The sequence below is a fragment of the Oxyura jamaicensis genome, chromosome 1 (genome assembly GCF_011077185.1).
Source record: "Oxyura jamaicensis isolate SHBP4307 breed ruddy duck chromosome 1, BPBGC_Ojam_1.0, whole genome shotgun sequence".
In the NCBI taxonomy this organism is placed as follows: Eukaryota; Metazoa; Chordata; class Aves; order Anseriformes; family Anatidae; genus Oxyura; species Oxyura jamaicensis.
This window is the reverse complement of record NC_048893.1, coordinates 32,848-47,754: the sequence shown is the minus strand read 5'-3', so window position 1 is coordinate 47,754 and position 14,907 is coordinate 32,848. Positions and strand designations below refer to the sequence as shown.

The following is a 14,907-nucleotide window of genomic DNA, read 5'->3' as shown; positions in this document are numbered from 1 at the left end:
CTGCACCCCCCTGCCCATGGCACTCGCACCCAGCTGAGCGCCATCTCCGTTCCCAGCCTCGGCAGGATTTGACAGCCCCCCTCCTTTTGTCCTTAGCAATTTTCCCTGGGGCTGAGGCCCCCAGGCTGGTCCTCGCCTGTCTGTGCCAGCTGAGCCCTGTAGCGATGGGCTGAGCAGCGTCAGCCCCCAGACTAGCAGGGGGCGAGCTGCCAACCTGATCGGGGAGCAGAGGGACCTGGCCCTGGCAGCCGTTTCTGGCCCTTGGGGTTGGAACCTGCCCCAGCCGGGGCTCCTCCATCTCTGCTGACGTGACCCTGGCCAAGAGCCTTCCCTGGGCGCAGGCAGGAGGCAGGGGCTGCCCGGCTCTGCCTGCTCTCGTTGCTTGTCTAGCAGCAGCAAAGCCCAGGAGCGCCTCAGCTGTAACACGTTTATTTACAAGCACCTCCCCTGGAGCCTTGTGGAGGCCTTGGGATTGCTTGGCAGGAAGAGCAACACTGAGACAAGACCAAGCAGACCGAAGAACGCCCCGCCACCTTCCCTGGTTTAGTTGCACTTGGTGGAAGGGCCGGGGACTGCCAAACGGCCCGCACGCGGCCAGCTCCCCCCACCTGGGTGCTTCCTCGCCCCACGAGCCCCCTGCTGCAAACTGCTGGGGTCGGTGGTGGGGTGCAGCCGGGGGGCATCCTCCCTCCAGGGAGCTTCTGCGCTGCGCCGCGGTGCTGTGCCGTGGCGCTGAGCCCTCACTGCTCGGAGCATTTGGCTCTGCACCGGGGCTGTGAGAGTGCCAGGAGCCGCTCGGTGCTGCCTTGGGATGGGGGCAGCAGCGCAGGGGGAAGGAAATGGCTGCGGAGACGTGGCCCCGGCGCAGCGCCGTGCTGGGGGTTTTTGTCTGAAGCGTGCAGGAAGCCGCGGTCGTGCTCTCGTGCAACGACTGCGCCTGGGTTCGATGTCTGCGTGCTGCAGCCGCCCCCGGCAGTGGGGTCTATGGGCAGACGTCCCACCACAGCAGCGTCGCTGCAGCCACCGCTGTGCTCGGAAACCTGCCCAGGGGACCCAGTCCCATGCCAGTGGCTCGCTGCACGAACCTCTCCAGGCACGGAGGGCCGAGTCCACGAGACCCTGCCCCGCTGCGGGGAGCCGCTGGGGATGTGCAAATCGTGCTGAGGCTTCGGCGCAGCGGGACGAGGGTGGCAGCCTAGGGGAGGGCCCCCAGGGACTCATCGTAGAAGCCCTGGAGGCCCCTGTGGTGCTGCAGGGAGGGCCGCTGGCCCACCGCCTCCCGGCGGAAATTTCGTCTCAGCCACCCGTAGGCCAGGCTGTGCAGGAAGCCCTGCAGGGACGTGGTCAGGGCCTGCGAGGGAGGACAGGACAAGGGGCAGCGGGGCTCAGCCGCACGCGGGGCGATGCGGTGGGAGGAGGTGCGGCCACATGAACCAAAGCATCCGGCAGGAGCTGAGGACCCAGACATTGCCCAGCAAAACGGGGAGAGCAGAGGCAGTCCCATGGCCACAGCACGTCCTTGCGTGGCTGAGGTGCCCAAAGCTGAGCTGAAGCCCCCCCCGGTGCCACCTGCGTCTGTCCCGGTGGCACCAGGGGGGTGGCAGCACCCATGGAGCTCGCCCTGCCCTGGGGGGCATCACTGCGGCCAGGGGCCGGCGTGCTCCCGCTCCCCTCTCCTGGCTGCGTGGTCCCATCGGGGCCCCGCATCCCCTCCACTTACACCACCAACAGGGACAAACGTCCCGGTGCATGGCCCGGGAAGAGCTCTACTTACGGTAGCAACATAGAGGACAAAGACCGAGGCAGGTTTGACGCTGGTGAAGGAGAGGATGGTGAGGAGGAAGGCTGCGGGTGGGAAACAAAAGATGGTGTTGGTCCCCTCCTCATCGTGAGCTTCCCTTGCCAAGTGGCAATGCTCGTCCTTTACCACAGCCTGTTGCCCATGTCACAGGGCTCTGTGCAGGACGAGCACCTACATGTAAAACAAAGTCCTTCCCGACACGCTGCCTGAGCCTCATTGCCTCAGGTTTCTGTAAGACTGGAAGTAGAAACGGGCCCAGAAAGGGATGAGGCAGTGGTAAAGAACAGGACCAAGAAACGCCGTCCCGCCTCCAGCTCAGAAACTGTGCCTGAAAGGCCAGGCTGGGCTACGGCAGCCGCCCGGCTGACAATGCTGTGCTCAGGGGGGGTCCTCGAGTGGGGTTTATCCAGCCACAGGCCCTTGCAGACACCCTCGAGCTGTGTGCTCGTATTCAGTCCCAGCTTCTTCTCTCAGCCCTGGGTGCTGCCTCAGCCCAGGACCAGCAGGGCTGGTGCTGGTGCAGCAGGGCGCTGCTGGTGCACCAGGGCTGGTGCAGCAGGGCGCTGTGGTGGCTTTTGCCTGCCAGGCCTGGGGGCTGCCCCAACCCCCCGACTTGCCTGGCGCCCAGCAGAGCAGGAAAACCAGCTGGAAGTAGTGCGAGACTCTGCTGACGCTGCGGATGCTCCTGCCTGCGAAGCCGTCCTTCTCCAGGGCCAGCAAGGGAGCGGCGGCGTTCCTGCGGCACCAGAGCTTCACCCTGCGGTACAGGAGCTGGGCGCGGGGCAGCAGCGTCAGCCGGGGCGTGCTGCCCGCAGGAGCCCTGCGCTCGTCTCGTGGCTTACCGTGCAGCAGCTGAGCACCAGCAGCAGGTACAGGAAGAAGATGATTTTCCCCTCCAGGCCCACGTCCTTCCTACCTACGTACTGAGAGGCAACGGGAAACCAGTGGGGCCGTGGGCCAGCCCCGCGCGCTGCAAGCCCCCGGCACAGGGGCGGTGCTGGAGCCGGGAGCTGTGCCTCTGCCTCTGCTTGGGTGGGGACAGCTCCGTCCCCATCCCTCCTCCAGCATTTTCCCCCACACCACGAGCCCGCTGCCTTCCCGACCATCCTTCCAGCCCACCTTGCAGGTGGGGAAGGGACGGGTCCAGCAGCACTCACCTGGTAGCAGATATCCTGGGAACGGCGAATGAGGAGCAGGCAGCTGAAAGAGCAGAGGGTGCGGGTGGTGGGCCCCCGGTGCCACAGCATCGTCCCCGTGGCACTTTCTGATTCCATCTCCCACCCCCAAACCCTTCACCACCCTGAGCTTTGCCCTGTGGGGAGCCTGTGCGGCGCGGGGCTGCGGAACCCCCAACCCGGCTGGGAAGGCGCGTGGTGCCTGCTCCTGGCCCCTTCTCGGGGCCGGGCGGCGAGGCTGGTGCTGCACCTGGAGCAGTACAGGCTGTGGGTCTCGTTGGAGCGGTTGGACGGCACGGCGGGCTGGATGGGTTTGGGGGCGATGTCGGTCAGGGAGGTGCCGCGGGCAATCAGCTGTCCCAGCAGCGTCAGCGCCGGCAGCAGCCTTTGCAGGGAGAGGTGGAGGTGAAGGCGTGCTGTGCCATCGGGCACCCGGGGCAGGGCAGGATCAGTGCCGCAGGGATGGGGCCGGGGGCTGGCACCTACCAGGCCAGGATGTAGGGCAGACCCTGCCACGCGCCCTCCAGGCACCCAGTCCTCTCCTGCAAGGAGGAAACCGCCGTGACCCGGCCCTGCTGGTCCCACGGCAGCTTGAGGCTCCAGCCCTGCTCTGCTGGGACCGGGCAGGACCGCAGGGTGCGGGGGATGCCAGCAACACCCCAGGGAAAAGGGCTGCCCATGGCTGCCTGCGCTGCTTCCCGGGCCATCGTGGGGCCGGAGCAGCCGTGCGCAGGGAGGGGCAGCCCGGCTGTGCCACGTCTGGGGGACACTGACCTGCAGAGCTGCCACGTGCCACGCTCTCCAGCCGTGGATGGCGCGGTAGGCTTCGTACGCATAGACCACAACCATCAGGAATGAGACTCCATAGAAGGTCTGAGAGAGGAAAGCAGGCTCCTGCTGAGCCCAGGGCCCTGAAGGCACCGGCCCCCATCCCTCCTCTTGCTCGGCGTGGCGATGCCCTGTCCCCTGCAGGGCTGCACGAGGAGCTGAGCTGTCCCCAAGGTGCTGAGCCCCTCCTGGCCCCTGTCCCCATGTGTTCCCAATAACCCCGTGGCCAGCAGGACGAGGCTGGGGCAGGAGGGTAGTGGTGCTGCCATGCTGGGCTCCTGCACCAGGCAGGGCAGAGAGGGGCCAGCGGTGGCTCTGTGGGCGCGTGCAGAGCTTGGGCACCAAGGGGCAAGCACACCGGCACCGGGGAGAGCCACGCTCTGCTCTGCCCCAGGGCGCAGCCGTGGCTGTGCTGGGTTTGCCACCCCAGGCTGGAGGAAGGGCATGGGGATGACGAGAGGGATGTGGTGGGGGCTGCAGCGCTCAGCTCCATGGGGCTGCCGGGCGTGCTTCCCAAAGGAAGCAGTCGTGGTGGCTCAGGGCTGACAAAGGGGAAGAGGAGACGGCTCTTGGAAGGAGAAACACCTCCCCACACGGGACTTCCCCAGGGATGCTCCGGCCCACAGATGGGGCCTGGTTTTTCCCAGCGGTACAGGAGGAGGTGCAGGGGTCCCATGAGCCCAGGTCACGGTGCCAGCTGCCCCACTCACCGTGGCCAGCATCAGTCCGTAGGGGCAGGCAGCGTACGCCGGGATGAAGAGCGGGGCTGGCAGCAGCTGGATGGTGGCTGTGCTCAGCAGCACGGCGGCAGCCAGGAAATCTGCCAGGGCCAGCAGGAACAGGGGACGAAGCTGGGAGCCAGGACACGGTGTTAGCTCTGGCTGCCAGCACCGCCTTGGCCAGCCACAGCCTCTCCCCGGGCCGTGCAGAGCGGCCGCGGCCACGTCCCTCCGGGGCTGTGCCGGGAGCAGAGCTGGGAGCGGCTCCTGCCCGCTGCAGTGCTGGCATCCCGCACTTCTGCCCCCTCCGGTCCCGCCGTGCGTGAAGCCCAGCAGCAGCGGTGCTGGCCCAGCTCTGCTTTGGCTTAGAGGGGGCCAAAACACATCCCCGGGCCCCCAGCACACACCTGGATGTGGCAGCACCGCCTCCGCCGGGAGGTGACAGCGAGGACTGACGCACTGCCCACGAGGCTGGAAGAGATGGGGCGGGTGGTGAACGTCCCTGGGGAGCAGCCACGTGTGGGAGCTCTGCGTCCCACACCCAGGCACCCTCCTTCCCCCCCTGCCCCCCATTTCCAGAAGCTTTCTGTGCAGCTGGAGGTGCCTGAGCACGGTGCCATCCCCCAGACCCACCCTAAGGGACCGTGCGTGGGTGGCACAAGCGGCTGTGCGAGGGCAGGGCCGCGGCACGCTGCCTCCCCCAGCGACGTCCACAGGGGCCGGGGGGGTGAGCACCCACCTGAGCAGCAGGGCCGGCAGGTAGATGCACGTCAGCACAAAGACCTGCGAGAGGACAGAGAGGAGCCCAGGGCCAGGCACGGGAGGACACGGAGCCCCAGGCACGGCCGGACCCGCTCCCATGGGTATCCCCGCCTGGTCCCGGCGTCACTGGGGAGTGGGCAGGAGCGAGGCAAAACCAGCGTCTTCCCCACGCCATGGCTCACGGCCGTGCCCGGGGCTGGAGCCCCTCGGTCATTGCGGGCCCACGGCTGGTGCCCCGCCAGCCCCACGAGGGACAAACCCCGCAGCCCTTGGAGCGCGACGCGGCGGCGCCCGGTTTCTCTCGCCCAGGGCCGGGGAGTGCCGCGGAGCCGCGTCCCGCTCGGGGCTGTGCTGCCGAGAGCGGTTCCCAGGCAGCGCGGCGTGGGGCTGCCAAGGAGGAACCGGCGGGACGGCGGCGTGAGTCACGGCGAGGAGCCGAGCGGCAGCGGCTGCTCCGGGAAACGCCGGCTCCAGCGAGCGCAAACCTGCCCAGCCTCGGCCACGCGGGCTCGGCCCCCTTGCTGCAGGGGAACCCGAGCTGCCGTCGCCCTTCTGCAGAGCCCCACAACCCATCTCCCCCTGCCCACATCTTTGGTGCGAGGAAAGGCCCCGCGCAGGGAGGTGTGCGAGGCCCGAGCAGGGGCTGCAGCGCTTGCAGCAGCTTCCCGCACGCCTTTACCTGGCTGTCTGAGAGCGCTGATGGATGCTCCTCTTGGCTGGCCATGGCCGGGCAGCTCGGAGCCAAGTCCTCCCGTCTCCTCTCTGCCACCGGGCACAGCCTGGGGACAGGCTGGGAGCCGGGGCGGGGGGGGGTGCTGGCAGCAGAGCCGCTCCCGCAGCCGCCTGGGCTCGCTCCTCTGCCCGGCCGTGGGACCTGGCCGTGGCTCTGGCTGCGCGGCGTAGCCGGAGGAACCTGCCCAGCCGGGGCGGCGGGCACTTCCCCGCCGACGTGCAGGCTGCTGCGTGCAAGCCCTGCGAGCAGGGAGGGGTCCGGCCCCTCGTGGAGCCCAGGCGGGCGTGCGGCAGAGCCTTCGCGCCTCCCCTCGCGCACCCGGAGCAGGAACGGAGCAGGAGAGGCAGCTCCCGAGGGCGTCGTCGTGAGCACGGCCCCTTTGTGTCCCTGTGCATCCCCGCAGCTCGGCCCGCCGCTGCGAACAAAGATGTGTGGGCACCCCCACGGCTGCTGCCACAGGCGCAGGATGACTTCTGGGAGGAGGAGGGGAAACTGAGGCACGGCATCCCCATGCAGGGTGAGCCCACAGCCTGGCTGCCCGGCCCGCTGGTGCCAGGTGCCCTGGAAGCCGACCCCTTTGCTCCGCAAGCACCGGGGGGGAGCGGGGTCGGGGAGCCGGGCGGGCTCAGGGCAGACACTGGGTGCAGGATGCGGCCCCAGCGCGGCTCGCAGCAGGAAGCTCTGCCGGGGGAAGCCCGCAGGTGCAGGACAGGCGCTGCTGAGCGCAGCAAGAAGGCTGCTGGAGGTGCAGAGAGACGAGCACAGCGTGGCAGGCACCCTGCGGGCTGTCACCGTGTGGGGAGCGGTGACTGCAGCCACTTCCCCCGTGACAAGGGACGTTCGGGTGTGGGGTGCACGGAGCAAACCCCTCTGTGCCCACGCACAGCCCCAGAGACGGGACTGGAGGCGCAGGAGGGCAGCGGCCGCATTCATGCTCTAGCAGGGACCCGAGGAAACCAAGGGCAGCAGCTTTCCAACAAGCTGCCCCCACCATCCCCAGCCAAGAGCTGCCCCGCTCCTCCCAGGCCCACCAGGTCCCAGCGACCAATGCCCGGCTTTTAAACGCTTCTAAGTGTGCGGACCGGGGCCACCAGCACCCAGGAACCCGGCCTTCTCCGCTCCCTCTGCTTAGCCTTGATCGCAGCCTCCATCCTCTGCCACCCAGCACGGCCCCAAAGCAGGGGGCTCTCGGCCTCCCGCCGCACCGCCCGGGCCTCCAGCAGTGCCGAGCTCTCTCCAGAGCCCGCAGCAAGACGGGCTGGGGCTGCCAAGCCGAAGCACGCCGCTTCTCCTGCCTGTTCCAGCACAGCGTGTGCCAGGGGGAGCGCGCGCAGCCCGTTGGTGCCGGCTCGGCACCACGGTGCCCACGATGCTGGGGGAGGCAGCGATGCGTGAGCCCCCACCCAGCTCACCGCCTAAACCCCAGGTCGCCAAAAAGCAAGCGCAGTCATGCTTCAAATGTATGGATTTGAGGTTTATTTGGGAGGGCGTTGGCTGAAGGGAAAGAGGGAAGGATGTGCAGGAAGGCCTGAGGGAAGGAGAGGGGCGATGGGGGGACAGAGGGAGGGACCACACCGTGAGAGCTGCGCCGAGATGGCAGCGAGGCACACAGCCGTGGCAGTCCCGCTCCCATGGGACAAGGTTCGAGAAGCCCTGCGGTTCTGAGGCACCACTTGGCTCCAGCTCACCAAAGGGGGACCAGAGAAGGGGCACTTCCCAGCAGAGCCAACAACTGCTTCAAAGCCTAAGCCCCAGGAGCAAGCTCTCCGATTTCAACCCCACCGCCTCCACCGCAGCGGCTCGTGGATCCTGGTGGGAGCAGCTGGCTGACGTCCTCAGCCTGCTCCCTGCACGGAGGCACCTGCCAGCATCGGGAGCTGTTCCCTGCTTGGCTTTGTTGCTCCCTTCCAAGACCTCCAGCAGCTGCGGATTCTGCCTGGGGCATTTTTCCCTGAGTTTTAGAGGAGAAATTAGCACCGGGGGTTGTGTTGGCAGGGAGGCGCCCGCAGAGCTCCTCGCGAGCCGGCACGCGGCCCTTCCCTGCGGCGAGGCAGGATTTGGGGAGCAGGCTCCGGGAACCTGGCTACTGAGACAAGGACTGCTGGCACGGCTCTCAAAGGAAGAAGGGCTCTGTCCCAGGGAGCTGCTAAAGCTCCTCTGCGAGGCCCTCCAGGCTCTGACTCCCCCTGCCGAGGAGCTGCGAGGTGCCAGCTCTTCCACTGCCACCTGGTGCTAGCTCAGCTCGGGGACTCGTGGGCAGCCTGGGCACTGTTAAACAAGGCACGAAGCCCATGATTACAAACCCTCCTGTGCTCCGGGATGGGGAAGTTGTGCTTTAGCACCCAGGCTTTCACCAACACAAAGCAAGTGCACCACAAACCTCCGCCGTGATTTTGCCTCCGCGCGTGAGGGAGCGCTCGGAGCTGCAGCGAGAGCCCATCCGGAGCCCTCTGCTGCCAGGCCGCAGGCACCAGCCGACGTCTCTGAAATGAAAACGTCCCTCCCCAGCTCCGACCGATGAAATTCCAGCACAAACCCTTCCTGACGGGCTTCCTCCCAGCCAGCGCGGCTCTTCCAGCCTCGTGGAGGTGGCGACGCTCCCTCCCGCTGCAGGTGACAGGGCCAGCAGGCAGCACTGCCACCGCGGCGCCTGGCACGCTGGTTCTTCCCTGCCGACCTCGCCTCACCGCCCTCACCCCGTGCCCCGGCCGTCAGGAGCAGCCGGCTGCAGCCCTGGTGCTTTGCGCAGCACTCCTCTCCGCATGCAAGCCCTGCACGAGCTGCGGTCAGAGGCAGCCCAGGAGCCTGCTCCAGCTGAAATGTCACCTGGCCTTGGTTTGGGTCTGCATTTTTGGAGCCACATCCCCACCCCTGGGCCCTGGGTGACCGGTGGGTGCCTTCTAGCGGCCGCAGCACCCAGGGGCTCTGCTGAGCCCCCATCAGGGTGGGCAGAGCCCCGGGAACCCAGCCTGGCCCTGGAGGAAGGTGGCTGCTCCCGCTGCTCCCAAGCGCCTCCCCAGCAGGGAAGGCGGAGGGGCTGACGTGACCCCCCCGTCCCAGCCCTTCAGCCGGGGGAAGCGCGAGCTCTGCAGGACGGAGCGTCCAGCCCCGGCGCCTCTCCTCCTCCAGCCTGCCAGCTCCCCAGGCACCTGCCCGCAGAGCTCCAACGGGCAAGGACGAGCAGCTTCCCCCCACAGCAGGCGTTTGCACGTGCCAGCGCTGGCCGTGCACGGAGCCAGCGAGCCAGAGGGGAGCGGGAGGCGCCAGCCCCCCCGGCGCCCGGCACGGCTCCCTGATGCCAGCCCATATTCAGAGCTCAGAGCTGGCTCTGGCTCTGCAGCCAGCAGCGAAAGGCACGCCACGGACATCCCCCCGCGGAGTCAGGGCTCGCGGCTCGGGTCTGAGCAGCCAGGAGCTGGCCCACAGCAGGGTCGCCAGCCCCGGCCTCTCAGCGGTGTACCAAGACCCGAGGTGTTTCACAACGCTCTGGCTTCCTTCCTGGCAAGCTCACCGCCTCACAGGAGTTATGCCAGGCCCTGCAAGGTGCCGCTGAAGGGACACGTCGCCCATTTCAGCCTCTCCTCAGCCTGCTGGCTCCCACCTCAGGCAGGGCCAGCGGGCCGAGCGCCCTGCTCTAACAGCGCCGGCACCCAGCACCCTCTGCCCCGCACCCCGCGTGCTCCCGCAGTCACGAGGTGTCCTCAGAAAACCCCTCTGGGAAACACAGCACAGAGAGAATCCCCGGGCAGGAACGGGAGGACACCTCAACGCACCACCTCCTTGGTAGTCCCTGGGGCTGCTGCAGCCCCTGGGACCAGTTTGGTGCTGGCTCATGAGACATTCTGAGGAACTGCTCCAGATTTTCTGCATTTGGACGATGCTGGTAATGAAGGCTCATCCCTCTTGCAGGCTTTCAGCTCGTCTTGCGTGATTTTAGCACCAATTAAGTGCTTTTTTTCCCCCCCTTTTGTGTTTGAGTCACCAGCCTGCACAGCATTTCAGGACACAAGCAAGTTCCACGCTAACTGAGCTCCTCACCCCATGCCTGACAAGGAGAGAATTTTTTTGTTAAAAAAAAAAGCATCAGTATCTTTTTTTTTTTAGTCAAATTCCAGCTCAGAGCAGATCCCCACAGCAGAGAGCACTGTGATCCCACCAGAGCAGCTGGCACAGCTCCTTTACATCAGTGAACCAGGAACCAGAAACGTGTTACTGGGCTGCGAGGGGCGACAGGGACCGCCTCATCTCTTCCCAGAGGGCCACCAGCTGCTGTACGCCGACTGCTTCCTGATAGTTTGCTTCTCTTCTGGGCTGAAATGCAGAATAGTCAGTATGGCAGTCAGAGTCTGCTGCCGACCCAGAGAATCGGGCAGCGTCAAAAACCTGTAGACGATGTTCTTGAGGTACTCCAGGTTGGCCCCCTCCCTGCTCTTATCTCTGAAGTTCTTCTGGATTTCGTTCTGAAGCGCCGACACCTCTTCCCGGTGCTTCTCCTCCTCAGCCAGGACTTTCTCCTGGAGCTGGTGCACCTCCATTTCCAGCCTGTGCTTCTGCTTCCTCAGCGCTACCATTTCCACCTCCTTGCGCGCCAGCTGCTCCGCGTACAAGAAGAAGGTGGGCTCGCTGTGGGCGGAGAGGTGGAGAGCCTGGGGGAGGCTCTCTGAGGAATCGTTGGCTGGTGAGCCGTCGCCGGTCACCTCGGCGCCCGACGCCCCGTAGGTTTTGGATCCCTGGAGCCCGGCGTAAGGCAACACGACGGATCTCAGCTGCTCCAGCTCTTGGTCCTTCTCCGCCAGCACCGCCAGCGCCCGGTCCCGCTGCTTGTGCATCTCCTCCTCCAGCTTCAGCGCCCGGTCCCTGTAGTCCAGCTGGCACCGCTCCAGCTCCTGCCTGTGAAGCTGCTGCAGGCGGGACAACTCCTGCTTCTTGGCCTCCATGTCCAGCCGGTGCTGCTTCTCCGTTTCCTCCGCCGACAGCTGAAGCACGACGTACTTCTCCTGCAGGTCCGCCAGCTGCTCTTGAGCTTCCTCCAGTTCTTTAGCCAGACTGACGTCTTTGACAGACTTGTTCTTGAGAACCACCTGCGCCCTCGTCTTGTACCTCTCAAACTCTTCCTTCAGCTGCTTCAGCTCCTGCTGGTAGTACAGAGCGGTGGCCTTCTCGCCATCGGCGGCCTCGGTGCCCTTCGGCAGCTCCAGCTCGCACAGCTTCTCGATGTCCAGCGCGGGCTGGCTTTTCTTCGCCACCGCCTGCAGGAGCTTCTTCAGCTTCTCCATCTTGTCCTTGAGGACGTTCACGTCCAGGTTGGCTTCTTCTACGCTGACATCCACCGGGGAGCGGCTGGAAGCTGCGATGGCCAGGGTTTTGTTCTCCTGGTCCAACTGCACGATGCGCTCCTTCAGCTTCTGGATGACCAGCTGGTCTTTCTGCTTGGCTTTCTCGTACGTGCCCAGCAGCCCCGACACCTCGGAGACCTGGCCCTCCAGGTCGGCCACTCGCTGCTCCTCCATCTGGGCGTGCTGGCGGAGCTGCTCCTCGGCCTGCGCGGTCTGGGAGCAAAGAGACACGGCAGGGGCAGGTTATCTCAGCGCTCTGGGCTGGGTTCTGCTGACCTCCGAGCAAGCGCGGGGCCATCCCGTCCCCCCAACTCCCCGCGTGAGCCCCCTCCCCGCCAAGCCTGTCTTTAAAATGGAGATCCAAGGACAAAATAAATAAATAAACGGTTCTGTTCCCCGCCCTGCAGAACTGCTGCCAGCAGCATCCCCTGCAGTGCCGTAGGTGTGCGGGGGGTGGGAAGCAGCAGGCTCATGCCGCGCTCTGCTGCAGGGTTTGTTAAAACGTGCACGTGCCCAAAGCTTTATCCTACCTCACTGCAATTCACTTGAATGCTGCGCTCTGCTCCAAACGCAGCGCTCCCTCTATTTGCCTTCCTTCTTGCCCTCGAGCTCTCCAAGCTCCACCAAGCCCCCGGGCCTTCAGCAGCTCAGGTCCGGGGAGCCCCCGGGCCAAACCTCCCCGTGCGGGCCCCATCCGTGCAGGTGGGCAACCCCAGCAGCCGCCCAGCACCTTCCCCAGCGGCCCCGTGCGCACCCCTGCGCTGTGAGAGGCTTTGTCAGAGAAGCTGCGAAGCCCACAGCAATCCCTCCTCAACCGTGCTGCGGAATAAACGGGGGGAAAGCCGATTCCCTTGGCTTTCTCCCCAGTCCTCCCGATTCAGGTTACAAGTTGTTTCCCTCTGTGAGCTATTGTTCGGGCGCCTTGCCCTGCACTGAAGTACTTTAGAGACCGAGCTCGTTGTCACAGCAGGTCAGAGCAAAGGTCTCTCTCTTCCCAGCCTGGCCCCGCCAGAGCCGAAGGAGGCTGCCGAGGACACTCAGTGTGTAACCAGACCCAGGAGCCACCACCCGACTCGCGCACCGGGTCCCCCACAGCTTTCATTTTCCTCGGGGAACATCATCCCCTCAAACAAAGCAACGACGTTCTCCTGCTACCAACCTCTTGGGCTCTGCAGGACGGGGCAGGGGAGGAGAATTTGAGCTCCTCCAGCCCCAGGCCCTGCCCCGGGAGCTGCCGCTACACCCCACAGAGTGAGCGGCTCCGGGGCCCGCAGGAATTACCTTCCGCATCTCCTGCAGCAGCTGCGACTGGAAGTGGTTCTTCAGGCCGGCCATCTCCTCCTGCAGATCCTGCACCCGGGGGTCCGGCTTCTTCCTCTCTTCCTGAACGGCCTGCAGCTCTCTCTTCAGGTCTTCCACCTCCTGGCTCAGCTGCCTGATCTGCAGCTCGTAGCCCTCCGCTCGGTCGGCCACGCTCACCCTCCCGGCCAGCGCCTCCCTCGTCTCCTCCAGCTTCAGCTCCGCGTCCTGGCGCAGAGCCCGCTCGCTCTGCAGCAGCTTCTGCAGCTCCCGCAGCATGACGGCGTGGTCACTCTGCTCCTGGGCCCGGTCGTGCTGCTGCGTGATCAGACGGGCTTTGGTCTCGGCGAGCTGCTCCTGCACGGACCTCAGCTCCGTCTCCAGCCTGTCGGTCTCGTCCTCCGCCTTCTTAATGGCATCATCCAGGTCCTGCTTCATCTTCCTCTTGTCCGCCTGGTACGAGGCTTCCATGCGGGACTTCTCCTGCGTCACTGTTGACAGCGCGCTGGTCAACGTGGCCAGCTGGGTCTTCAGCTGCAGCACTCTTTTGTCAGCCTCGGCAGCAGCAGGGGGAACGTCCCCGCTGCTCGAGCTGAGGCCGCTCTCCGAACCGTTTGTCTCCTCGGATTTAAGGGAGGAGGCTGCCGCTGCGGGCTTCTCATCCTCAGCCCCTTGCTCGCCCTTGGTGCTGGCCAAACTGGCGGCTGTGTCCGCGCTGGTAGCTGTCCCCACGCTGTCTTCGCTGTGAACCGAGCTCTTGTCATCGGCGGAATCGGCAAAGGAAGAGCTGGAGCCAGCCGCGGACGCAGGCTGAGCGCTGCTCAAGCCAATATCTGCCTCGTGAGATGCGGACAAAACTTTTAAGCTGGCTTCCAAGGCTTCCTTCTCATTGATCAGGCTCTTGTAGGCTATCACGACGTCCTTCAGCCGCGCCTGGTAATTGAGGAGCTGCTTCTTCTGCGACTCGATGGTCTCCAGAAGATCTTTTTTACTCGGGCCGCCTCCGAAGTTCATGCCAAACTTCTCCATGACTCTTCATGCGACCTGAAAGGAAAAACACAGCACGAAGGCTGAGCGAACGGCACATCTGTGATCAGCAGCAGCAGCACATGGCCGCTCGGGACCATGGCGCCAAGCCCCCCCCGCCCAGCACAGCGAGCGACTGCAGTGCACCTTCCCCCGTGCACCGAACCATACACAAAGCACCCAAAGGCCCTGGGGGCTGCAGGTCCCGGTGCTCTGACGGGGAGCTCCCGGCAGCTGCGCCACACTTTGAAACCTCAGCTTTCTGAGCCAGGCTCTCAGAACGTCCCAGAATAGACGGGGCCCACGGGGCCCACCCAGCACAGCCCCCAGAGCCCCCCCCAAACACCAGACCCTGTGCCTGAGGGCCTCCCCCAGACAGCTCCGTGAGGCCCGGTGCCGTGCCCAGGCCCTGTGGGGCCCGTCCCGGCCCCGAGCCCCTCAGGGCGCAGAACTTTCCCCTCACACCCTCCCGACCCCCCCGTCCCAGCTCCACGCCGTCCGCTCGGGCCCTGCCGCTGTCCCCAGGGCGCGGAGCTCAGCGCCCGGCTCCCCGTGAGGAAGCTGCGGCCGCCAGGAAACCTCCCCTCCCCCCCGGTCCCCTCACCGCCCCCCGGTCCCCTCCCTCCCCCCCCCGGTCCCCTCACCGCCCCCGGTACCCTCACCTCACCCCCGGGCCGCGGGGCCGCCGCTCAGGGCGCATGCGCAGGACGCCCCCCTCCAGCCACCGGCACTCACCGCGCATGCGCAGGAGCGGACGGCCGGGCCGGTCTTCACGCTGCGCATGCGCCGCTGGAGCCGTGCGGGACGGCGCAGCGGGGAGGAGGCTCAGCGCGCATGCGCCAACCCGCCCCCGCGGTGCCAATCAGGACTCAGCAGCGGCCGGCAGGGAGAGGGCGGCCGGGGGGCGGGGCTAAAAACGGTGGGCGGGGCTAGTCCTGATGGAGGCGTGGTCTGTGGTGTGAGGGGGCGGGGCCTAACGGTACCGGAGCAGGGTGCCTGGGGGTACGGAGCGGGCGGGGGCTTGAGGTGTGTGGGCGGGGCCTGCGACGAGGGGCGGGGCTTGAGGCTTGGGGCAGGGCTTAGGGCTTAGGGCGGGGCTTGGGGGTTTGGGGTGGGGCTTGGGGCTTGGGGCGGGGCCTGCGTCGCGGCGGAGCTCCAGCAGCGGGGTCGCAGCGCGGCCGCCCCCACCCGGCCCGGCCCGGCCCGGCCCGTCCGTGTCCCCCCCCCC

The 14,907-nt window shown here is 66.4% G+C and overlaps 2 protein-coding genes across 2 annotated transcripts; both read right to left on the bottom strand.

Annotated features, from left to right (window-relative positions):
• Nucleotides 1–732: 732 nt before the first annotated feature.
• LOC118172799 lies at nucleotides 733–6,142 on the bottom strand. Its single transcript, XM_035336942.1, has 11 exons — nucleotides 5,965–6,142; nucleotides 5,263–5,306; nucleotides 4,931–4,994; nucleotides 4,515–4,655; nucleotides 3,751–3,849; nucleotides 3,463–3,518; nucleotides 3,227–3,361; nucleotides 2,644–3,001; nucleotides 2,419–2,572; nucleotides 1,775–1,845; nucleotides 733–1,351 (listed from the first exon to the last, which is right to left on the bottom strand). Exons 1-11 carry the CDS (start codon nucleotides 6,007–6,009, stop codon nucleotides 1,196–1,198), a joined length of 1,323 nt encoding a protein of 440 aa, XP_035192833.1. The 5' UTR covers nucleotides 6,010–6,142; the 3' UTR covers nucleotides 733–1,195.
• A 3,835-nt stretch (nucleotides 6,143–9,977) lies between these two features.
• On the bottom strand, nucleotides 9,978–14,401 carry GCC1 (GRIP and coiled-coil domain containing 1). Its single transcript, XM_035336916.1, has 3 exons — nucleotides 14,342–14,401; nucleotides 12,636–13,697; nucleotides 9,978–11,567 (listed from the first exon to the last, which is right to left on the bottom strand). The coding sequence occupies exons 2-3, from the start codon at nucleotides 13,680–13,682 to the stop codon at nucleotides 10,260–10,262; spliced, it is 2,355 nt and encodes a 784-aa protein (XP_035192807.1). The 5' UTR covers nucleotides 13,683–13,697; nucleotides 14,342–14,401; the 3' UTR covers nucleotides 9,978–10,259.
• Nucleotides 14,402–14,907: the final 506 nt, after the last annotated feature.